General features: G+C 46.6%; 1 protein-coding gene across 1 annotated transcript in view; it reads right to left on the reverse strand.

The window, feature by feature from the left end:
* The window catches only part of FAM135B (family with sequence similarity 135 member B), a 309,804-nt gene that overhangs the window by 6,066 nt on the left and 277,671 nt on the right, over positions 1-26,067 (reverse strand). The window contains exons 12-19 of the mRNA XM_058276084.2: positions 22,793-22,947; positions 16,796-18,797; positions 14,730-14,896; positions 11,345-11,436; positions 8,645-8,742; positions 5,000-5,151; positions 3,087-3,197; positions 1,385-1,498 (exon numbers count right to left, since the gene is read on the reverse strand). Of these exons, the coding sequence (XP_058132067.1) occupies positions 1,385-1,498; positions 3,087-3,197; positions 5,000-5,151; positions 8,645-8,742; positions 11,345-11,436; positions 14,730-14,896; positions 16,796-18,797; positions 22,793-22,947 (2,891 nt within the window). The remainder of the gene's footprint in view (positions 1-1,384; positions 1,499-3,086; positions 3,198-4,999; positions 5,152-8,644; positions 8,743-11,344; positions 11,437-14,729; positions 14,897-16,795; positions 18,798-22,792; positions 22,948-26,067) is intronic.

The raw sequence follows: 26,067 nt of genomic DNA on the forward strand, positions 1-26,067 counted from the left end.
ATGCTCTATAATTGAGAACTTTTCAATCAGAAAAAAATATTGTGGGAAACGGACTTGGCCCAGTGTTTAGGGCATCCGCCTACCACATGGGAGGTCCGCGGTTCAAACCCTGGGCCTCCTTGACCTGTGTGCAGCTGGCCCATGCGCAGTGCTGATGCACGCAAGGAGTGCCCTGCCACGCAGGGGTGCCCCCCGCGTAGAGGAGCCCCACACGCAAGGAGTGTGCCCCGTAAGGAAAGCCGCCTAGCGCGAAAGAAAGTACAGCCTGCCTAAGAATGGCACCACCCACACAGAGAGCTGATGCAACAAGATGACGCAACAAAAAAAGACACAGATTCCTGTGCTGCTGATAACAACAGAAAGGGACAAAGAAACAAGACGCAGCAAATAGATACAGGGAACAGACAACCGGGGTGGGGGGGGAGGGGGGAGAAATAAATAAATAAATAAATCTTTTTTAAAAATTCTGTAATGTGCACTAGGATTTTTTCAGTACATATACTAGATGGTAAAAAAGACAATGTTATTTTATGTAGTACAATTAATTTTTAAATAATGTGTCATCAAATTCCTGTAGCATCTCCTGTGTCCTGATAGAAATTTTGAATATACTCATCAAATCTTTGGCAGACTATTTTTAGTGCCTTATAATACAATACTTGTTCCTTAAAATTATCAAAATTCCAGACCTAGAAATAAACTAATATATCAAGCCAAATCAAAATGCCAGCCTAGTTCCCTGTCCTGATTGTCTGGAAAACTCCTAGCCAACCTTTAGAACCCAACTCAGATGTCATCTCCACAGATCCTTGCCTATCTCTGCCCTATGTCCTATTCCACGTGGACACTACCCTAACGCATCCCACACTCCTTTTTTATTATTTATCCCCACCCCCTTGCACATTCTTCTGTGTATGCTTGTCTCCCTTTGTTGCATCATCTTGCTGCATCAGCTCTCTGCAGGTGCAGGCCAGCTTGCCTTCACAAGGAGGCCCCAGGACGCGAACTCAGGCTCTTCCACATGGTAGACAGGAGTCCAGTCGATTGAGCCACAGCCGCTTCCCTTTTCCACACTCTTTTATTCCTGACTTACCACATTTTACGCTTGCTGCTGTGACTTGTCTTGCTCCCCAGACAGACGATGAGCCTCTTTAGTGCACGGCCTGTCTCTCTCCACTCTACATCCCAGAATCTATTTCAGTGCCTGGCACATATCAGTTTATAGACACCCACACCATCAAGCTGCAACTCTCCTGTGGCTCAGCTGCAGGACTAAATGCAACCCTGTGTTACCATTTGCCTAGATGTCCCTCAGAGTCATACTCCTGTTCGTGAATTGACTTTTGCTTTTTAAATCAGAAAGGCCCTAAGACATGGGGCTTACCTGCATATCTGTCTTTGAGGGCAGTTTTACACATTTCGATCCTGGCTGAATGAAATGGCACGTAGCGGTCTTGGGGGGAAGCAACCAGCACGACGTTTTTAAAATACTGCAGCCCTGTAACAAGAAGTCGCATGGGTTCTTTGGATTCCGGTAGTTTTGACTCACACACACTTTACAGCCTTGCCCCAGACAGCAACAACAAGGAACCAGCAGACACACGGGGCAGGCCCTGGCCTAAGGCCCCTGTGCTCTGAGATTTGACACGAGGACCGTCGAGGGCACCGCGGGTGCCTGTGGGAGGCTGGAAAGAGTTCGCTGCACAGCGGCTCTTGCTCATCGAGGGAAGCGCTCTTGGTTCCTATCAGATAAAGAAGCTACAGACTCACAAAGCAAGCCACCCGGAGCAGGGACAGCAAGCAGCGATGGAGTGACAAGCAAACCCTTGAGGGCTAGGACAGGAAACATGAAGGAGTCCTTAGGGGAATAGATCTGGGAATTCTGCTCCTCTTTCCGCTTTAGGAAAACTTCCCTGGCGCTTGCCTCCCTGCCCTAGCCTGGCCTTCCTGCAGTCCACCCCCACTCTGCAGACAGAGAGCTTCTGAATTGGACATCCTAGCACATCCCTCCTGTCCTCAGCTCCCAGCACCCATCTCCAGGCACTGCCACGTGCTACCCAGGTCCCCACCTGAATCGAGCCCTCTTTTTCCTCCCCCAGTGCCTGGGTACGTGGGCGGCTGCCAGCTCTTGGCTCAGTGTCCCTGCAGGGGATGCTCCCCTGACGAGTCCCCTCATCCCTTTGGGGTGGCCTGCATCAATGACTGGTCCATCAGGAGGGACCTGAAAGGCCAGCCCCTTGCCCTAATTCAGGGTAATTCTCTGGGGGCACCCAGCCCCTGCGCTCCCCCTGGGTGGGATTCACGGAGACCTTTTTGGTGACCTCATAGTAGTCCAACTTTGTCCTCTGTCCAATCCTGCCTCCCTCGCCACCTCCCCCCCCCCAGGGGCTGACCCTGGTTGCTGGCCTTGACATAGATGCAGAATGGCCAAGGAACATGCTCAGGGTTACACAGCAGCCCAGGGCCAAGTCTGAATTCACATCCAAGGAGGTGCTGAGATAACCACAGGGTCAGCATTTATAGAATGATGGACACCGGGAAGCAAGCAGGACAGCCTGTTCGTCCAGTTGGCCGGCCCTTTGTGCCTTTCCTAGACACTTCCTAAACCAAGGGCCACTGTGCTCATTCTTAGGCCTGTGGTCTGGTCTCTAACTCAGCAGGTGCAGCTGAGGCCTGGGATGACCCAGACTGCCCGAGCATGATTGACGCCTCCTAACCCCGTCCACGTGTGTGGGCCAAGTCGTGCCCCCCTGGGGCAGAAAGAGGAACCTGCCCAGGGCGGAAGAGCTGGGGGTTGGCACTCAGACATAGGACCTAAGTGATTCGAACATGGGAGAATCAGTGAGAAGAAGGGGCTACAGCTTCTGTGTTTTGGGATGCCACCCTACACACACCTTGGCCTTCCTCCCAGGTAGGAGAGGGGTCAAAGGAAGCTGAGAACCTGGTAGCTGCTGGGCCTCCCGATGAGAAGAAGGTACTGTCATGGGGTACCTCCTGCAGAACACCCTTCCACAAAGTGGGTCAAACACAGCCTTAAAGCCGGTTCATGTCCCAGGAATCGGGGTACTGCGGAGCGAGCCACCCACCTGTTTTTTGGCTTAGTTGATAGAGGAAACATTTGCGCAAATCAGCATTATCCCTGAAGGTCAGCTGCAAAAGGGACCCAGATTTCTTCAACTTCTGCATGAGCCACAGGCCTGGGAAGACAAAAAATAAAAAATTAAAAGATTGAGCTAGAGTTGGGGAGAAATCATTATTAAACTGCTGTGCTTTTGGTTAACATAAAATAAAAGGCGGTATTTTTTAGCAAATCCTGGGGAAGTTAGAGGGAAACCTGCTTTGTCATGTGCTGGTGGCAGGCCTGGCACATCATCCTTAAAACGATCTGGCATCAAGTGGTGGGAGACATGAAACTATCCATACCCTTCATTCCATGCAGTCCTCTTCTGGAAGTCTAGCCTAAGGGAACAATCCTATATTCAAGTATATATGGTTGCTCCATACAGGTACATTTAGGATACTGAAAAACTAGAATAAATGTTTCATTTCGGAGTCTATGCACTCAGCTTGGTGACGCAGACAGGAACTGATAACGATGAATGCCATGCCACAATTTGATGAAAATGTAAGGAAATAAAGAAGACACAGTATGTATAAATAGTACAGTACAAATATGTACATATGCAAAGAAGTAAAACGGATGACATGAAATCACCACAGATGTACTAGATTAGAAGAATTATTGAAAATATCTTATTTTTAACTTTCTGTAATATTGCAGGATGACTTTTTAACTGTGGGGGAAAAAAAAATTAAATGTGGATTAAATCATTTGTTTTTGCCCTGAGATGGCTTCCTTGGTTTGTGAAGAAAGACAAGGTAGCAGAACAGCAGAAAAGGACTTGGCATTTGTTAGGTACCAGGACGTCAAATAACTCATGTTCAGAAATAATGGCCTTAAAATAACATAAAAGCAAACAAACAAATCTGACCTGCCTCATGGGTGGCAAGCCATCAGCCCATTTGCTCTGAGCATAGGACAAGTAAAGAGGGTACTAGCAGAGGCTTGGGAGAGGGGAGGGGGGCTTTTTAGAGGTGAGGAGCAGTGAATGTGATATGGATTCCAGCAACTGAGGACCACAGAAGTCTGAGTTGATAGACTCTATTATTATGCACGAACTGAGGGCCTACTTGGGCTGCCCTACCTCAAGTCATGTCCCTCCCTCAGTTAAAAATCCATTAGTAGCCTGGGCACGGTCTACAGGGCGAGTCTAAGGCCCATTACATCATGCAAGGCTCCGCATGACTTGGCTCCTGCTGAGAGCTTCGTCACCGTCCTCATCTCCAGCTCGACCAGGACACTCAGCGGTTCCAGTTTCATCACCAGGAACTGCCTGCAGGTAGCTGATTGATGACATGGGATGGACTATTTCGTCTGCACAGGAAATGCTTCCCACCCCTTGCTGTCCTGGAAATTCTGCTCAGCTTCCAAGGCACATCGAGCCTTGCCTTCTCGTCCTCCACAAGGCCCATCCCTTACAACCCAGATGACTCTGTGAGAACTTCAGAGCTAGAGTCTGTGTCATCATAGTCCTGCAAGCAATACGCAGTTGGGCCCTATGTGGCCTTCCATAAATGTTAACTTTTTCTGTCCTGTTCTTGTTTAATCCTCAACCATTCTGTCACAGACACACACCCCACGTACGCTGATAAATGCATATCACATACAGACATGCACATATGTATACTCTCAGGCACACTGTAAACCATATATACGCACGCACATACAAGCACACGCAATTCCATGGTGTAAGTAAGGAATCTCAAATATGCCAGGTATGAGATGATTCGCACAAGGTCTCTCCTCCCTGGGGGTCTGGGGCCATCTCAACCCCGGGCGCCTCGAAGTTCCAAAGCCCCAGGATCCACCAAGAAGACCCTCCACCTGGAAGGAAGGCTGAGGCCTTAGGACTCGGGGCGCAGCCTCACCTGTACTCACCTGTGCTGACCAGGGTGCTGTTGTTGTACAGGGTGCCCAGGTGAGGTCCGGAGAGCGACAGGAAGGTGTGGAGCTTGTTGAGGTAATACCGAAACCGGGGCCTCGTCAGGACGGAGCGGATGATGATGTTGCCAAGGGAGTGGCCGATGAAGCTGCGCCGGGACAGAAAGGGCATGGTGAGCGTGCGGCAGGTGCAGAGCCATCGTCTGAGAGCACCACAGGGCCGGCGGCCCTCCGCCTCCTGCCGGGTTCAGGGGAGCTGAAGGGAATGGGGACCTCTGGTTCATCCTCAGCAGGTCTCCAGGCTCAGTCCTGCTAAGCCCGGACAGGCTCTTCCTGACCCCAGCATGGCTGGTGGAGAAGAGTGGGCACCCTACCCAGGGTGAATCACAGCGGCAGCTTCCCCCCAGCACCCAGGCCTCTTGCGCAGTCCCCGAGGGTCCTTTCCCAAACCTAACATCTGAGCATTGAACTGCTCCGCTCGGTAGCAGCACAAAATCCCACCTCCTCAGCCTGGCTCACGAGGCCCTTTCTACCCTGCCTCCTGCCCGCCTTCCATCTTCATTCATCCAGCCCAGCATCGATCAAGTATTAATTGAGCAGCCTGCCCTCGGCACTGCAGTGTGCCAGCCCTCCTACGAGCCCTGCTCCAGCCTCACTACCATTCACAAATGTATGGGTTCAACACCTCGTTATTTTAAAATTGAACATGGCTCCTCAGGAAATGAAGATTGACTGTCACTGTGGGCCCCAAGGGGAGGGGAAATAGATATTGAATAGATGGAACCAGAGTAAATGTGAGGGCAAGGGAAGAGTTTCACAAGAGTATACAAGGGATGGATATAAAACGTGTAATATTACACCAAAAACATATAGGGGACAACAGACTAATAATGTAAACCATAATGTAAAACATAGGATAACTAAAAAATTTAGAAAACTGTATAGCCTAGAGTATAAACCACAATGTAAACACAAATGTTACCTTGTTTGAAAGCTATTGTCTCAATATCTGTACATCGGTTCCAGTAAATATGATATGAATAAGTTAAAAGGTTATCTCTGTGGAAGGGAAAAGGTTCTATAATGGATATGTGGGACTACTGTATATTGTATATATGAATTACTGTGATCTAAGGCTCTTGTGAAGAGAAGCTCAATAATTAGGGAAAAAAGAAAAGAAAAAGATAGGATGCAGAATTTTTCCAAATCAATATATATTCTATATCTAACCTTTAAACTCATCCCTATATTCCATTTTACTATTAAGGGAACCTGACATTATATTGGGCTTCACTGTTAGGAAGTTTTGGATCACAGAGTGATTCAACAATGGCAGCGGAGGAATACTGGTATGGGATCTTATTGACAGGGGACATATGGTTGACAGGGAGTTACACAGGGCATGTGTCCAGGGTGCATGGAAATGTTTGGATATACTCATAGTGGAAACAATTAAAAACAACCGCTGGGGGGGGGGGTACTGGGTTCCTGGCCAGGGGGGGGGAGGGCTCTGTCATGGTCCCTAGGGGAGCAGTGGCAGTCCCCCAGGTGCAACGGCAAGGACCAGGAAGGAATGAGGGTGCAACAGTGACCCCCCTGATGCTAATGACTGCTTGTGAGCCTATACACCTGAAATAAGAACAAGGCCTAGAGCAGCACTGTGCCTTAGGGTTCCCTCCTGACAGCCTCCGTGTTACTCAAATGTGGCCAGTCTCAAAGCCAAACTCAGCAAGTAAATGCAATGCATTCCCACCAGCGTGGGACATGATACCCGGGGATAAGCCTCCCTGGCACCGAGGGATCACTACCAAGTACAAGCTGATGATGTAACTAGAAAATGACCTTGAATTAAAGGTTCAACATGGACCAACAGAATATCCCTGTCTACATATAATAACAGGAGTTAAAAATGCTGTTTGACCTAAAGTAAGGGGGAAATGGAAAGGACAAATGAGTTTATATGGCTATGAGTCTCTAAAAAAGAGTCTGGAGGTTGTCAGAAGGATTGCCCTTATGCACACCTGAGCAAGGTCCCAGAGACAGATAAAGTAGATACAACCCCAGGTATTGGTTCTTTTGAGGGCTAAAGAGACCCACAGGTTCTATGGTCATGGCAGATGGAGTTCACTGCCATGTCTGTTGGCCCTTCTTTGGAGCTGTGTTTCTGCGTAATGGAGCTGGACTCAGATGTGATCTCATTTCACAAGCCTTTCATGCTACTTTACTGGAATTGTATTTGGAGCTGGGGTTTAAGATACATCTAGGGGATTTGAATCTCTGGATTGACAATATGATAGCCAGGCCCTGAGCCTTAACAGACTTCAGCTCCTACACTCTGATTTACTGGACTTACCCCACTCAGCTAACATGGAGTTGAAGAAGGTCAACCACCACACAATGGAGCCTAGAGTGCCTACAACTGAAAGCAGGAGGATTGCATTCAATATCCATGTGGAATCTAAGCCCCCTCTTGACATAGATGTGGAATGGACACAATGAAGCCAAGGTCCACAGGAAGGAGGAATACAGTAAGGATTAGAGTGGACTTACTGATATTCTATTCATGAACTATCGTGGTTAATAATCGAGAAAATGGGGCATTGGTGTGGAAAAAGTGGCCATGGTGGCTGCTGGGTGCGGGGAATGGGAGGAAGAGATGAGATGTGGAGGCATTTTTGGGACTTGGAGTTGTCCTGAGTGGTGCTGCAGGGACAATTGCCGGACATTCTATGTCCTCCATGGCCCACTGGATGGAACGTGGGAGAGTGTGGGCTATGGTGTGGACCATAGACCATGGGGTGCAGCGATGCTCAGAGATGTACTCACCAGATGCAATGGATGTGTCATGATGATGGGGGAGAGTGTTGCTGTGGGGGGAGTGGTGGGGTGGGGGAGGTGGAGGTGAATGGGGATTTCATATTTTTTTAATGTAATATTTTTTTAAAAAATGAATAAATAAAATTTAAAAAATAAAATAAAACAAAATTGAATAATTATTGATTGTGCCCATGTTATAGGAGAGGTGTGCCTGTCCTGATGAGCATAAAATGGGCAAAGAAAAGGAGGGCATGCTAGTCTATGAAACTGCATTGTCTGTCTGGTGTCTTTTATTTTTATGTAACCTGTATAAGCCTCAGGTTCATTTGTGTGTGTATGGTGCGTTTGTTTTTTATCTTTAAGGACTGAATGGGATGATGTGTCAAAGCTTAGCACCAGGCAATGTAGATTGCATGTGTCAAGAGATGAAACTATTTGTTATCACCTTTGTCACTTGACTGTTTAAAACAAGCTATGTGTTACACTAGAAAGACAAAAGTAGCACTGATTGAAAAATGTCTTATTAGACAAGTAATTTATTCAGCTCTTTCACATATTACCTCAGTGCTTGTGCCATTTAATAGACGAAGAAACAGAACTTCTTCTCTGTGAGTTAAAAAACTTGCAATCTATGACTGATCTGGGTGTCAATCCCATGAGTCCCAGCATTCACTGCTGCTCTGAAGGCAACCTATTCCATTTAATGCCACAAGTTACCATTCCCTAGTGATATACAAAAGGCTTCATTCTGAACTTGTATACAGAAAGCACTCAAAAAAGTTACCTCTCTTCCCCCTGCATTCACTACCTGTGGTTTCCTTTTACCTGATTCGGGATATGGAGAGGTTGTACAACTGAATGTGTTGAATTATTTCATCCAATAACCGATCCGTCATGGTATCAAAATCGGCAAATGTGTCCATCTGGAAAGGAGAGGAAAAGGGTGAGGGGTGGGTCAGAGCCAAGTCCATTGAACGACAAAGCTCATTCTCAGCGTGCTTAAGGGTGATGTTTGGGTTCGAGGTTGGGATTCGACATCAGGAGAAATGATGCACAGGTTGGGCTGCCATGAAGAAACGTGGGCGTGCTGGAGATATCCTCAGTTGGGAGGGTGATTGGGAAGCTACAGGGGCAGGTGGAGGATCCAGAGAAGCAGGCATGAGTGGGGCACCTGCTGCCACATCCCATGTCGGGCGCCTCATGCGTTGCCCCTGGTACTGATCTCACAGAGGAGGTGGAGCCCTTGGCCAAGTTCACCCAGCCATGCAGGTCCTGAGCCAGCCAAGATATGGAGCGCACCTGCCTGATGACAAAGCCCCTGCCCTTTCCTCCCAGGGCAGACCCTTTAGACTCTGCCACAAGGTCATTCTGGAGGGCAGACACCAGCTTTGGGAAAAGATCACAAAGGCATCTGTGTCTCCAGAAGGATGACCAAAAGTGGGAGCATAAAAAGGTGAGTGGAAAAGTAACTAATGCCTTTGAACATTTACACAGCAGGTACAGAGAAACCAGGTTGGTCCTGTAACTTCAAACATGGGCTTGGAAGGGCACCACAAGGAGGTATACGTTGGGTCAACATTAAAAAACAGAAAGTCTTCCTAAGGGGAGCCATCCTACAGTGCTACAGGCTGTTCCAGGCTCCAAGGGATCTTGGGGACTTCTTCAAGGTGATGAGGAGAACTTGAGTGTGTGTGGGTGGGGGTGGGGGGGATAAAGAGAGTGCCCTTAGGACTCACTGTGCTCTGCCATCCAAAGGGCTTTGAGACACAAGGAGGATGGGACACATTGGTCTGTTTCTCGATCCCCAAGGAGTAGGAATGAACTGTGTTGGAAGAGCAACTCGTCTCCTTAAGGGATCTGTAGGCATAGGCCCATTGCTTGCCCATTTGAACAAAGTCACCTTGTCTTTAAAAGGGGGGTGATATAATCTACTCCTTGTCCCACTTGAAACACCCATAAAGCCCCTGAGACACACACTGCTGTCATTTTTACCCTCTAGGCGTCTGTGCCCACTTCCTCATCTGAGGGTTGTTAATTTAATGTATTGATTATTAAATCAATGGAAGGGACTATGAGGCTTGAATTGGCCATCAGCAGATCCCCTAGAAGTGAGGGGGTTCAAAACAGTCTATAACATAAAAGGAACTCAGTGACTAGGGAGCTTAAAAAGGAATCTGCCTTCTTATGAGATTTATGGTGCTCAAGAAGTAATGACAGGTCACGGAACATACTCACTACTGTGTGACCAACCCCACCAGTTACACTTCTTGTGTAAAGACCCAGCTCTAAAGTTCTGTGGTGCCCAGACCAAACCCATGACAATGGGGGCTGCATCCAAGATGGACATGCACGTCCAGGAGTCAGGAGGCTGCTTCCCTGACCAGATCTTGTGTGTGTGTGTGTGTGACTGAGAACACTCATCTTCCTACAGAGAAAACCTCCCTGGGACAAATCAAAAACACAACTCCAGCAAGGCCTGGACATAACACTCTCCTGCTTTCTCCTCAGAATGTCCTGGGCATCCAGTGTCTCTCCCTCCTTTTTGACTTGGATCTTCGGACCAGATATTACAGATGATGGGTACATGGATTATCTTCCTGAAAGGCCAGGATGATGCCCTCCTTTCTAGGACAGACTGACATTGGAACCCTGAACAACTCTCCAAGCCTCTGTCCCCTCTTCTGTAAGAAGAGGATAATGTCATCAATGTTCACTTAGTGGGATTGCTATAGAGATTAAATTAGAGAACAAGTACAGAGTACCCAGCACAGAATAGATGCTCAACAAGTGATTTTCCTTCCTCTTCCTCACATTTATACCCATGTACAATGCATAGTACACAGGCTCAGATATAGAAGGTATGAAACGAAAGGCAATAGAACTGAGCAGCAACAGTCAAGGACCAAGATGCCAGCTTCTACTGTTGCTTGTTACTTATTCTCTGTACAATCCCCATTTTCAGTGCTTCGGGGATCCTTTAGTTATAAGCAGTCCTGGTCCCTACTACTTAGGACCCATTCATCTCAAGTTTCATGGTGGGATAAAAGAGGTTACAACACCCATCCCTTGGTGATCACGGATTGCCTACATTCTCATCTGCTTGGGCACTTCATTAAGGCTACAGGTTCCATTTACTTGAAATTGCAAAGACTCCACATAGCACCTCTGTCTGGAAGGGGGTCATGGCCAAGACCCATCAGTTACCTACGTGCCCTCTCTTCCTCAGTGGGGCCCCTTGGAGTCCCTAATCATGTTGGCTTCAACTTGTACCCACCCTAATGCTGTGAGGTCCACAGGCTCCAAGCAACCAGTTCATGTGGTCCCAGTTCTTACTCTTTCCCCACCCTCCTGTAAGAAAACAAAAAGTCTTTTCTCTCCAGGCTATCCAAGGGCCTGGCCGGTATTCTCTGGGGAAGGTCCCCTTGGATCTGTGCTTGTCCATAAATGATCACGCTGCCTTCAGGAGCCTTGTGTAAGTCATGCTTCAAGGAGATTCTTTCAGTTTTGATGTTTTGGTTGTCATACCTGATTCTTTTCCGACATTAGGAAGTCCAGTTTTCCTCCAGGGAGCCCCAGTTCTATGAAGGTCTTTACCAGCCTGAGATCTGCACTGTTCCCTGAAAAGATCACAGAAAGCCCCCACCCCAGCCCCTTAATTAATCATATAAAAGCTGATACATGGGGCTTCCCCCCACCTCTTCTGTATTCCCTGGGCTCCCTGCACCCTCCCCCACCTGTTCTTTTTGGTAATCAACAGCTGAGGTTTCTGAAATAATGCAAATACTGGTAAAGCTTCTCCACCTTTAGAACAGTCTCCTTCTCTCACATGCATGATAAAAATGATAGGGGAGGGGGTGGGGGGGAAATTAAAGCCTCTTTTTTCCAAGAGAGGGATTGAGAGACTTGTCTCATTTAATTTAGTGTTACCTAAGTGGGCAGTGCATGCTGGTTTTGCAAGCATGAGGTGAAGTTGTTCACAGATCCCGTGTTAGGAATACTTTGAGTTGATGAGTGACAGAGTTCTGAATGTGAGTTCCAACCAAAAATTAGCATGTCTTTAATAGCTTATTCTTTTTTGAACAAGAGAGCATCTCAAGCTCAGAGTCTTTGGACAACAGGACTAGTCAAACATTAGTAAAAATATTTTCTTTTCATTGGTACTTATTTTCTGGTCTCACCATTGGAGTGCCACAAATTTCCTGATATTTTATTTATTGTAGTGGTTTAAAGTTTCTCTTTTAGATAGATGTTCAAAAACTGCACATATTTAAATAAAAATCTTGAAACCACAACACATGGATAAGGTAAAAATGGGGAGGGCACTGTGTAGATATTGAACTTTGGAAGCACCGAGGTCAAAGCAGGGAAGAGAGAGCTCAGGGAATGCAGGCCTGGCATCAGTGAAGGCATGGTGGGTTGAAACAGCCTGTGCCCCTGAAATGGGAGTGAACTGATGTAATGGAATCAGAGTGCATGTGAAGGGAAAGAGCAGCAGATGGTAACAGGGAGGGTCAGAGTCCACAGAGATTTCTGTGTTAAGCTAGGGGTTTATTTTATTTTCTGAGAGTTACAAAGAAAGGCTTTTTTTAATGGAATGGCATGACAAGGTCTGGGAAGATTTTAAGATGACTCAGACAGTGGCTGGATAAAAGACTGCATGGGGGGGAGTGGATTTGGCTCAACAAATAGAGCACCCACCTACCATATGGGAGGTCCAGGGTCCAAACCCAGGGTCTCCTGACCCATGTGGTGGGCTGGCCCATGCGCAGTGCTGATCCGCGCAAGGAGTGCCATGCCATGCAGGGGTGTCCCCCGCACAGGAGTGCCCCCATATAGGGGAGCCCCATGCGCCAGGAGTGCGCCCCATAAGGAGAGCCACCTAGCACAAAAAAAGTGCAGTCTGCTCAGGAGTGGTGCCGCATACACGGGGAGCTGATGCAGCAAGATGGCGCAACAAAAAGAAACACAGATTCCTGGTGCCACTGACAAGAATACAAGCAGACACAGAAGAACACAGAGTGAATGGACACAACTGGGGGGGAAGGGGAGAGAAATAAATTAATTAAATAAATAAATAAACAAACAAATAAATAAATAAATAAAATCCTTTTTAAAAAAAAGGGCTGTATAGGGACAAGATGTGGATCTGGCATCCCCATCAGTTAAGTATGCCAGGATGAACAGACCTGGCACAAACGGGTGAACACAAACCAAATGAAGGAGGCAGAATCCAGAGTTTGGTGAAGGAGTCCACCAGCTCTTCCTTTAAAGATCTAAGAAACACCTGCACTCTGTAATCTCAAGTTGTTTAGAGGAACAAAATCACCAGCAATTCTAGGTACACATACATCAAGGCACATTTAATTGTAGAATGTAAGATGAAATCATGGGCTCTGAAGCCTGACTGCCTGGGTTCAAATCCTGGCTCTACCATAGCAACTGTGTCATCTTGTACAAGTTCCTGAGGTGTCCTCTTAGTCAGTTTCCCCATTTGTAAATGAGAAAAACGATGGCACCTACTCTGCAGACAGCTGTGATGATCTACAAGGGCAATATATGTTAAGTACCTAGAATGGTGCCTAGCCCATGCACTGTGATATGCTTGTGCTGGCTACCATCCTCCTCCTCCATGTCAGCTTTGTCCTCCTAATCAAGACCACCCCCACCATCATCATCCTCATCTAGAATGTATTCTCTACAACAGACCTGTTGGTTGAGCATCCTGTTAGGCAATGCACTGAGCCAGAAGTCAATGCATTGGCCCCAGCAGGGAGAAGAAATAGGGCTTTCCAGAAGAGGGTACGCAGGAAGCCTCACATATCCCACTCCCTATGGCACTATCATAAGTAGAATGTTACACAAAGTTTTGCTGCTCCTCACCAGTGAGGCCTTGGAGAAGTTCTTCCATCTCTCTGATTCTTAGTTTAATATTAGAGTTCACTTAAAGTTGAGTTTCAAGATCCTTCCAAAGAGCTCCTTACCCATTCCAATTTTCAGAACAAGGGTGATATAAATATGAGCTAAAGAACAAGATCTCTAATGACCCAGGCTCCCAATTTATCTTATTGTTATGTTCAGCCAGGTAGAGAAAGATTGAACTTCATTCGAAAGTGGAACAAGGGACCAAGTACTTGCTTTTGGGTCCCGGCTGAGCTGGGGCCTGAAAACATCTGTATTTTACAGAGCATTTAGACTGGACCTAAACCCAGGCAAATGCCAAAGAAACCCGGCACCTGGGGATAAGCTCATCCCTTTCTCCTCCACTGGGTCTCTATAGCATCTGGTAAATAGTTCCTTTGTAGCATTCAGCTCAGTTAAGTATTTTCTGATTTCTCTTAATTGAGAAATTTTCAAGATCAGTAACCAAGTCTGATTTCTGCAATCCCAGAATGTGTAGAGTGTCTGGTACAAAAAAAGGTGCCTGATAAATGAGAGGTAAATAAAATAGACAGCAAAGTGTTGTTGTCTAACCTGCAGTCCTCCCAAGTCCATGTACTCATTCTACCTCATACCTTACATTATGCATATCATTCTATTGGTTCAGTCATTCTACTAATTAATGCATTCTAATTATTCATGCATTCTATTCATTCATTCCATTCCTCCTTTCATTTCATTCATTATTTATTCCACTTCTTCCTTCACTCATTCCTTTATTTTTATTTATTCATTCTTTCACTAAATTCATTCATTCATGTAATTCACTTCTTCAACACATTTCTTTTTTGGGTCAGAGGATCCTTTCTTTTGAAGTAAGGCCATGCCACTTCCCTAGATCCAACATAGTTACTGTCATGCCAGAGCAGCTAATTGAACACTTGTTGAAGGGATATATGACCTAAAGTAATTCCTAGATACTATAAACTACCACAGTAGAGCACTTTGAGGGGGGATCTTTACTAGAACTTACCATCCAGGCCATGGACACAGACAACAAGGTGAATCCCATCTTCCAAGTTTTCTTCCTCTTCCTCTGGTGGGAAATATGGCATATCAGAAGCTAGCACAGCTGAGTCACTGTACAGAAATCCTTCAATCTTCAGTTCTTTTTTAAATTTTTCTTTGGCCTGATAAAAACTAGAGAATACAGAAATTAATCACACGCCATGCTGTGTATTCCATGTTGAACAAGAAATGAGTTGGGCTGGTGTGTGGGAATGGTGACCAGCTGCTGGAAAAGGATCTGCTGAGCAGCAGAGGCTGAATGTGACACCTCAGGGGAGAAGCAAGGGAGGGAAGCTGTGCTCTGACGAGGAGGCAGGAAAACATCTGAGAAAACCAAAACCGCTACTGTTTTTGGCTCTGCACGTTTCTTTGGGTTCATGCACTGATTCAGAGACTGGATGACAGGACCTCTAGGATTCTCTCCAGTGCCAAAGACCCAGGCAATGTTTACAAAGGTTCCCCCAGAGCAAAGGCCTTCTTGGCTTGGCCTATGAGACCACCACGGATGGGCCATCCTGCTTCTCCAGCATCTCTCTCCCCACCCCCAGCCTCCAGATATAATGCACTTCGTGTCACCTTCTGCACAGTCCATGTGCTTTGGTCTTGCCTCCATGCACTCGTGCATGCGGGCCTCTGTCTGAAATGCCTTTCCCACCTGGCTGGAGTCCTCTTTGCCTGGTTACCTGACAAGGTGGGGGTGGAGAGCATGGGCCCAGGAGTCAGACTTCTGTCCCAGCTTTGGCACTGGCCTAGATGAGGGCAAAACAGTTTCTCCGTATTTAGTTTTCTCATTTGTAAAAATGGAGTAACACTTCTACTTAATTCAGAAAGTTGTTCTGTCAATTAAGTGATATAATTTATGCAAAGTGCTTAGTACAGGACTTGGAGCACAGTAAATTGTGAAAAATGTTCTCTGTTATCAGCCATGTCTGCACCATCATAGCTGCCTCTCGTGTTTCATCCTTAGCTCAGATGGCATCTTCTCTAGGGAGCCTCTCTTGGCCTCCAACCCAGTTTCCACTCACTGCCCCCAGTCACATTAGGGCCTTCTGCTTCGGGCTGCACTGCACACACTTCATCACCTCATTGACCTCTGAGCCTCCATTAATCACCCCCATTGACTTCTGCCGTCTCCCTGTCTCCCTGCTGAACTGTAAGTGCAGTAACAGTCAGGCCTTAGACAGTGCCTGCTATGCCATGCTGCACTGATGACGAGGGTCCTATACTACTTAGTAATCTTTATAAAACAAAAGTTCCACAAGCAAATGCTTGTGCATTTGCTTTTGGGGATATCGAAAACTCTTTAGCATGTTGTAAAAGAGTAAATAAGATGGAAATGTGGGGTAAAATGATTCAATAATATGCTTCATCAGATAGAGTTTACAGGTGGGAGAGCACTATGAATTCAAAGTCAATGCACAGAGGAAGGGCTGGCCTCTGGAACTGCAAAAGGACCAGTGAACTTTAGAGTTCCACAAGGGTTTAGAAGATAAATCTTATAAAAAAGTTCAATTCCCAAAGGCCCTTAAAGAACTGTCCTCTCAACTTGTGCAAAGACAGAGGTAAAATGAAGCTTACCAGAAAGTCATTCATCATACTAAAAATTGAAAAAATGCAAATATCCATCACTACAGCTAAACTAATAAATTGTGGTATATCCAGAGGAATACTGTCTAAACATTGAAATGGTTTAAGAAAACAAAAATAGATTTATAAACATGGAGAGGTGTTCTCAATAAATTATTTAGTGAAAAGAAATACACAATGACTGTGTTTTGCATAAAAAGTATATGGAGACAGACATGGAGATGCTTATAGAGAAAAGTGTACACGTGTACAGGTAGTTTGGGAGCTGGGATTGTTGATAACTTTTACTTCCTTATAATGTCCTGCATTTTCTGATTTTTACAATAGGACTAAATTATTTAAATCAGAAAACAATAGTTGCTTCAATTTTGAAATGTCTGAAATTGAGCAATATGTGCAAAAAATATAAAAAGTCCTGGGGTAGTGGGCCCTTAGTAAACTTACCTAAACATCCTTTCACTGACTTCTTCCTCCAGCTTGCTGGTCTGGGTAGAAACAACTCCAAAGGAGCCCAAAGGTTGATGAGTGATGGGAAATGGGTTCTGTTTGGAAGAGAATCCAGCCCTGGCCGGGGTTTCCTTGAGCACAGATGAGAAAGGGAGGCACGTGGCAGTGCAAGACACAGATAAGTTAACCACCTCCACTGCCTTCCGGCTGTCCAGGGCGAAGGTCTCGGGAGGGCTCAGGTGGGACACCATGATGGAAGTGCCTGTCTTTGGCTCTTGGTTTCCAGACACTTGGGAGTGAATAGAGTGAGTCACAGTGGGGCACCCAGTTCTTGCTCTAGGTTCCAGCTCCTGCGAGGCATCAGCTCCTCTGTTCAACACGGCGGCATCAGTGACACAAGGCAATTTGCTTTGCTCCTCTGTTGGGCCCAGGTCGATTGCATGGGCCACTGGTGGGCAGTGCAATTCAGGCACCTGATGGTGGGAGAGATCTTCAACATCTGAGATGCTGCTGTTGGAAAGAGCTCCTTTCCCGGCATTCAAGTCTTTGGGTACACCCTTTGGGGTCTCCAGCAGTGCTCTGTGAACCAATCTGTTCCCAGAGGGTTCAAGTGCTATGAGACGGGGTATTGTGAAATTGAGACCTTTGGCTTCAACACCTGGAGGGTTCTCAGTTCTGCCATCAAGACTGCAGTGTCTTTGAGGATCAAACTGACTCTCGTTACCTTTGGGGATGTCTATATAACTGGGTCCCTGATGGTCACCAGCATCTAAAATTATTTCTGCATGGAGATGGTCAGCTCTAGCATCTTGGATTATGGAGTCACCGCACAGTTGAGAGTAGTTTCCAGGGGAATCTGTGCTCTTGTGTATATCTGAAGCTTCCAGACCTCCACCTTGCTGCCTGGTATCCAGACCTTCAGCTGCCTCCTCTGGGCTACTGATTTGGGGGGCAGATACAGACTTGGTCAGCTTGGTGAGTGCCAACTCCCGCTCCTCCTCCTCAAAAGGCAGAGAGCTAATGGAGGTGAGAGAAGCCTGGATGCCGCTTGGTAGACTCGTATTGCTTTCGGTGTGTCCACCCTCTAAGGAGTTCCTGTGGAAAGCATGCCTTCGAACCAGCTGGTGCAAGACTTCCCGATCACTGGGCAACTCAAGGGCCCGGCTTCGGGCCTCGGACCAAGCGACAGAGCTCGGTTCACTCTCGATGCCCGAGTCAGATATGATGGAGGAGGACCTCTTGATGGCCCTGGAGACTACAGACCCTTCCTCCTGCTCCTCTGTGCAAGGGTCCTTTGGGGAAGACCTGATGTCCAAGGGGTCCCTCAGAGTAGAGCCTAATGGATCACAGGGCTCAGACGGGATGGGTTTCAGACTGAGCAGCACCGTTCTTCCATCTCGGTCTGCTCCCTTTCCAAGGGTACTTGATTCATGGAGTGCTGTTTTGTCCGATGAGACTGCACTTTGATGCCTTCTCCCTGCAGCCACTTTGCTTAGTACAGTTTGGTCTAATCCATTGTTCTCTCCAGAGGCCTCACTCCCACGCTGAGCACAAATGCCCGTTGTGGGCTCAGTTCTGTGGGGGCTCTTATTGCTTGATTCCACATCAATGTAGGTCACTGCCGGGCCCTGGCCATCCTCTGGGCCTAGACTCCTTCTCAGCATGTCCCCATCTGCTAGTGGATGTGCACTGCCATCAGACCAACATTCTTCTTCAGGCAACCCTGCTTTGTTCTGGAATTCACCAACTGTCAGATACACCTGAGACGCAGAGCACAGGTTTGCATGATTTGGTGTCATTAGATTCTCACCTGGGTCTGGACCCCTCATAACCTGTTCACCAGAGTCCAATAGGAGGGGTTTCCTGGAGACCAAGACAAGGTCTTCCCTGAAAGATGATTTGCAGTTGCCGCTATGGTTCTCTTCACTGTCCTGTAGAGTCATTCTGGTGGGACTTATCACTGGAACATCAAAATTAGGGTAAACACTCAAATCATGCCCTATGAAAAAGCAAAAACAAAAGTAAAAAACAGACAGGGACAACATAGTATAGGTTAGGAATCTATTTACACAGCCACCACGTGCCTAGTGCAAATCTGTTGACTCCTGTAATTCTAGATTTGCCTTTTAATAATTATGGGCTTTTTAATAGTTGCTCATTATAACTATTAAAACATTTCCCTGGCCCATGTTATGCAGGGGTATTTACAGGGTAGAAGAAGAAATGGGAGTCAGGATGGCCTGACCAATACTTCCCAGCTGTGGGACCTTGGACAATCACGAGACTCAATAAGCTCTTTTCCTCTTTGAGTTCACTTTCCTTAACTCTAGAGTGGGGAGATTCACAGTAACCCGCAGGTCTCACAGTCACGGCACAGTTGGGATATAAAATGATGTCACACACGGGGAAGGCCGAGTTCTGCTCTTTACGGCAGAGCACTGCCAAGCCTGGGCTCTGCGTCCAGAGGAATTAGACTAAATGGCATACAGGTAACAAGGAGGTTCCCAGGGTAGTCATTTCAATCTGCCTAGCCAGATGGCTGGTGGAGTCAACCATAATCTTCTTTTTCTTATTTTCCTTTAGGGTAAACCATTCTCCCTCCTACTCTCTCTCTCTCTCTCTCTGTTCTGTTTCTCTTCCTCTCCCTCTCTCTCTCTCTTTCTCTCAGATAATTAGGCAAAAATAAATGCCTTCTGTATCTGTGTGTACCACAGCTCTTTGGAGAAATTCACCTGAGCCCTCACTCAATTTTCATGTACAACAAGCAAAAAAGAGGTAGGAGTAAGAGTGAACAGAGAGAGTAGGGAATATAAGTTTAGTCAGGGAGAACTTAAACCATGGACGAACTTGAGAAGCTGCGAGGAAGAAGGAAACCAGTGTTTATCTGGCAGTAAAAAGTGGCTTGGGGGATTTGTGCAACAATAGAGGTAGAGTTTTCAGATTTGCCACCCGCAGGAGCACCAGTGAGGCAGCAGGTTGCCAAAGTAGCAGAATGTTGGTTTAATATTACAACCACAGGAAAATGATCTAATCCTAAGAGAATGGATTTGGAGTCAGACACTAGTGGTGTTAGTTAACATTTATTTATAACTTCCTTTGTGCCACTCTTTTATGTGTTTCTACATATTTTCTACCCATCGTTCACATTTCACACAACAACTAATTGTTGGAAGAAACACTGAAACCTGGCAGCACGGGTGAGTGTTAAGGCTCTAGGCAAATACCCCATCACCCTGGGACAGGGGAGCGAGTAAATGTGGGGGTCTGAGGGGGGTGGAATTCTACAGAGAAGACAGACAACTTCTGAGTGTCTGGTACACAGTAGCTTTTCAAGTCATGGCCCTGTAGCAGACCATGGACAAATGTCATCATTTTAATATGAAATGGAACTCTTGTTTCTTTTTTTTTTTTTTTTAATTTCTCTTTTTTCACTGCAATAAAAGAATGAATGCAAATATATCTGGTAACCTCAAAGAGAAGTACAGATACTAGATCAGCCAGTCCTGGAGGAAAGGGGAAGGAGTTCTTTATTTGCTAACATCCCTAGCCTGGGATTAAAGAATAACAAAATACATTGCGAGAAAACAAGAAGGTCGAGGAAGCTTGGGGTTTTGAGTTGGGCAGCAGAAAGTGTGGTACGTGTAGTCTGGGGGATGGGTATGGGTCTGCCAAGGGTCTGTGGAGAGATAGCCTCGGGGGTAGCCAGGCCTCTGAAAGCAAGTGCCACCTGCTCTGCCAGGATGGGGGCACCAGGGCAAGGCTCCAGCCTCAGCAGAGCCCCATGTACCCAGAGTATGAAAGCAGCTGCGAAGAGCGGCTGGTCCTAAAACACCTGTGGTTCTGGACTGCATGGGCAGACTCTGGGAGGACCTCCAACCTTGTCTCGCTGCTGTTTAAGACTCTGACATGAGAGGCGTTGGGGAAGGAACTGCAGAAAGGCTGAGGTTGCTTTCCAACAAACACCACAGGATGAGGGCTCAGAGCTCAAGGGAAGTTAATGGACACAAAAATAAAGGTATGCAATATTATTGCACTCACCATTGGAGGACTGAGGCTTATAGTCCCTAGAGATCTATTAATATGTTCAGTGGGGGGTGTGGGGAGTGGGGTGCGTGGGAACTTCTGATATGTTTTTTTAATGTAACATTTTGTATGATCTATGTATCTTTAAAAAAAGATAATAAAAAATAAATTAATAAAAAACATGTTCAGGAAAAATGACTGAAGACAATCTGCAACAATATCTAGGCGTGGTAATATGAGAGGGTTTGATAATGGTGATTATTTTAAAGTCCTTCCCTAACACTTCAAAGTTTCTGTAATTAAATTATTCTACTCTAGGCAGCAGACTTGGTCAAGTGGTTAGGGCGTCCGTCTACCACATGGGAGGTCCGCGGTTCAAACCCCGGTCTCCTTGACCCGTGTGGAGCTGGCCCATGCGCAGTGCTGATGCGCGTAAGGAGTGCTGTGCCATGCAGGGGTATGCCCCGCATAGGGGAGGCCCACACTCAAGGAGTGCGCCCCGTAAGGAGAGCTGCTCAGAGCGAAAGAAAGTGCAGCCTGCCCAGGAATGGCGCCACACACATGGAGAGCTGACACAAGATGACGCAACAAAAAGAAACACAGATTCCTGTGCCACTGATAACAACAGAAGCGGAAAAGAAGACGCAGCAAATAGACACAGAGAACAGACAACCGGGCTGGGGGGGGAGAAGGGGAGAGAAATAAATAAATAAATAAATAAATAATCATTCTACTCTAAGGAATCTAAGCACATATGCATTTGTAGACACACACATACACACACACCAGGAAAGAACAGAGCGATTCAAAGCTTGAAAGCTGTTTGTGACCAGTTGGCTCGGCTGCCGTTTCTAGCACTAAATCACATTTTAGCTGTCACACACAGCGTTGACACTAGATGTCAGCATACAACTGTGAACCCAATAGCACTATTTGTTTGCAAGGTTGTGCTGCCCTTGGACGTCACCTGGACTTTGAAAACACCCTTCAAATTTCAGATTGCAGAGGTTCTGTTATTTAGCCATTTTGACCCATCATTTAAATTTTGGGGCCTTCAAGCAAAATGGTTTAAAAGATTTCAGGGAAAGACAGCAAAGCGGAACATGGGCCTTTGAGTCGGAGTGAGCACCCCCAAATGCTGACTTTTATTCGCTGTGTGATCTTTAGTAAATACGTGTGCTCTTTGTGTCTTGGTTTTTCCCCTGTGAGGTTTTTATAGCCCTAAAGAGATAAAGCACATGCAACTTGCAGCATAGGAGCTGGCATCAGCTGGCCCTTTAAGGGGCCACAGGCCTGCCCAGCTCTGATTTCTGGAACGGCTCCTTGGGTTTCTGTGAGCAGGACTGTTGGAGCAGAGTGAACCCAGGGGTCACCAGGCTTTCTCCAGGTGACCTTGCGGTTCCCTGACAAACTCAGTGCAACTCCGAGAAAATACTGTGAAAACAGCTTGCAGTTTGGATACATATAAACAAATACCCACATACACGTTATCTTTTCTCCCTAAATGAGCAATTCATTCCTTCATTTATTTATTCAGCCCTGTTTCTTCAGTACTTTGCCCTGGTTGTGACTTAAAACAGGTGCTGCACAGGAGGCTGAACTGTCATTGAGTCAGCAGGAAACGACTTTATATTCAAATCACACATTGGAAAACGGAAAGAATTTCCACCTGACTCATGTTATTCTGGTGAGGTGGAGAACTGGCTCCCATTTTGTAGGTAAAAACTCCGAGGCGGTAGATATAACTGCGCCACAGAAGGAGAGATTTTTTTTTCTATATTCCTTGTTTTATATGATAGACTTGTCAATTTCACTGCAATTAGGCCATTTCATGCAACACAATTACCCTCAGTTCTTGTTTCTCCTCTATAAATGGACAAAATTTCTTCATTCACTTGGGATATGAAGGGGCCCCCTGCCTAGGACACACAGGTAAGCCTTGCTCTCCAGCCCCTCCACAGAAAGACCCACCCATGGCTGGGCAGTCCACGTAGCGGTCCTCAAAGATAACCGGCAGGGTGTTCCAGTCGCCGTCGATGTCCAGGCACTCTGCGGGCAGCGGGGGCATGCTGGTGAGGTACTCGGAATTCCGCACGTCCAGAGACAGCTGACTGTGGGTCTGCGTCCTGGGGAGACCATGCCAGGAAGGGTTTAGTGTCTGCAGTTGCCACACTACTCCTCCAATCCCAAGGAACGTTCAGAGAATGTTCACAACCGGCCATCCAACTGCCTGCCTGTCCATTGACCCTCATTTCCCCACCACCTGCTCCAGCCCCCAAAGCCAGGATCTGTGTGTGCTTGGGTGGGCTACATATAAATGCTACAGAGGACATGGATGATAAAGTTAGGGGAAGCCAAGGGCAAACAGAAAGCCAACAGCCACTTCTGGAATGTGAGTGGGTTTCTACATGGTTAGGAAGCTTAAACGAGTTATTCTGGAGGAAAACTTTAAATCTACATGCCCTTCACTCTTGTTTCCCTAACCCCCTAAGGGCACATGGGGTCTAAATCATATTTTGTGACAGGTGAACTAAAAACTATCTAAAATTGCCTTTTAATTGCTTATGGTGTGAGCCTCCTCGGCCAGGGCATAAGTACCCCTAATCCAGGGACCCTGATTTTTTGGCTTCTCCATGTTGAAAAGGAATGTGTCATATCCTTCCTCTATGACCCAAACATCCTTCCACCACTGGGAATTTGATTCCAGAGTTTATTCCTAACTCAAAGCCTGGGATTGTAAAAAGCAGATATTCCCTTCTCTTTAACCCTGCAGGAGGGATAAAGTTTATTCTTCCCATGAAGGGAACGTATTCACATGCCATTATTGTTTCCATACCTCCTCCCTCACTCCTCCCCAAGGGAAGAAGAGGGCTGATTGGAATTGTGAGGTTGGAAGAACTGAGCATGCACAACTAGTTTCTGTCTCTCTGTCTATTTCTCTTTTGTGGGCAGCATAACCTCTGGAAGTCTCCATCTCCCTCTGCAGCTCTGTAGGTCACCTTCCCTTCTGCAGAAGAGTTTTGGAGTTGGGGAACTCTGGCCAAATCCAGACCACCTTTTCTAATTCAGCATTATCAATAACAAGACTGATATTTGTATTTCCTTCTGTCTGGCTCCCGTATCTTATTTCTCAACTGGGTCTTAACCCAGGAGGAAATAAGAAGCAGAATTTATTGCTTTCCTGAAAGTCCTGAAGCTGATGAAATGTGATAACTCTTAGAATCTGAATATTTAAATATAATTTTATTGGTGTCAATTCTAGCACTGCTTCTTAGTCACCAAGTGAGCCTAGAACTTCTGGTCTGGTTTTTAAGTTATTAAACATATATATTGATAGAACACTAATGTGCCAAGGACTGTGAGAACAGGCATGGACATATTCCAGAGGATTGAAACTTGCTTTCTGTGCTGAAAGAGCTTACAGAGAGTAACAGATAAACTGAATAACTAAACGGGCAATGAGAATAAAGCAGGATGGCATGGGGTGTGGCTGGGTGTAGCTCCAACTAGATTGTAGATTCCTGAGCCAAGGATTTGTAAAGGTGTCCCCAGTGCCTAAAAGAGCATTTGGCTCATGATGAGAAGATGACTAAAAACTCTAAGGGGCACCCTGGAAGCAATGCTGGCCTCTGAGGAATCAACAGTGATGCATGGGGGAGTGGGGGTGGATGTGGCTCAAGCAATTGAGCGCCTACCTCCCATATGGGAGGTCCCAGGTTCGGTTCCTGGTGCTTCCTGAAAACAAAACAAAACAAAAAACAAACAAGCAAAACAAATGAAAAAAAACCAACTCAGGGAAGTCGATGTAGCTCTGTGGTTAAGCATCAGCTTCCCACATACAAGGTCCAAACTCAATCCCCAGCCCCCAGTAACTAAAAAAAAAGGGATGCATGGCTCAGAAGGGCTGCGAAGGATGTCAGGTACTACTCGATTGAAGCCAGTGGGGAGAAGCAGCATTCCAGGCAGGGATATTCATTCCTTATGACAAAGGTCAATGATGTGGACCATGGAGATCTGCCCTCTTCTCCCCAAACACCAGACTTTTTGATGCCCCCTTATCCTGCTCTATTTCTTCCACAATATCTATGGCCTTCTATAATGTATTGACCTATAACACTTACTGTATAGCATCCATCTTCTCCCCATGTGCCATCTCTTTTGTTCACTGATTAATCCCAAGTGCCTTGAACAAAGCCTGGCACATGGTGGACAATCAGGACTCATTTGCATGAATCAACTCAGTATATATAAGGGAGAGGGAGGTGTGAACTCTGCCCACAAGCCCAGCATGTACATTGGAGATTGGACAAGGCAAGGAGTTGGGGCCAGTGTGTGACTATCCTCCAGTGCCTTCTTGAGTCCAGATGTCCTGGGTGGACAAGGTGGACAATGGCAAAGCAGTGGAGGCTAAGGAAGCCCACAGCTTACTCTGCTTTTACAAAGATAAATCTGTCCATAGAGTGAGCCTGTGAATAAGTGTTTACATATGTAGCACGTGAACACACATACATATGGATTTCATAAATGCATATGTATCGATATATGTGTGCATGCTCATGCGCGTATGCATGTGTGCATATGTGTAAGAGTGCCGTCGCTTGTGGGAAAGTATGTGCGTGTATGCTCATGTGTGTGCCTGCATACATATGCAGAGTGGGAGTGCGTGTCCATGCCTGTACTCATGTGGGCATTGATACATGCATACACGGCACTGTGTTGTGTCTAGGTGTACAGGTGTGGCTCACGTCTGTGGATGTGCATGTTCATGTGTGTGCATGCATGCATGTGCAGGAGTGTGTTGCACAGTGGAGTGGGAGGGTTTGCGTGCATGTGTTCACATGTGTGGTCATGCATGTGTGTGCATGTGTGTCTGTGCATGCATATGTGGATGTGTGTTGCTGCTTGTGTGAGTGTGGGTGTGTGTGATAGAACATCTGTCAGGAAAAAAGGAGTCCTGGGAGACAGAGCCAAGTGGGAGGAGCAAGAATATTGAAAGAGAGACTGGGGGGAAAGATGGAAGTGTCTCTTGGTCTGGATAAGGCTGCTCGCGAGGATGGGAGGAGGGCCGGAGTGAAGGCATAATTAGCAGGATGCTGGGCAAATCCTGATTCTGGGCTGACCCTCCAGCGCTGCCATCTCTGTGGCCAAAACCCCCTTTGCTGGGCACACGCTGGGACAGCGTGGGCGCTGCTCTGCCCCAGGGCATTCGCACAGCTGGTGGCGCTGCCTGCAGGGCGCTCCCTCCA

The sequence above is a fragment of the Dasypus novemcinctus genome, chromosome 14, assembly GCF_030445035.2.
Source record: "Dasypus novemcinctus isolate mDasNov1 chromosome 14, mDasNov1.1.hap2, whole genome shotgun sequence".
NCBI lineage: Eukaryota > Metazoa > Chordata > Mammalia > Cingulata > Dasypodidae > Dasypus > Dasypus novemcinctus.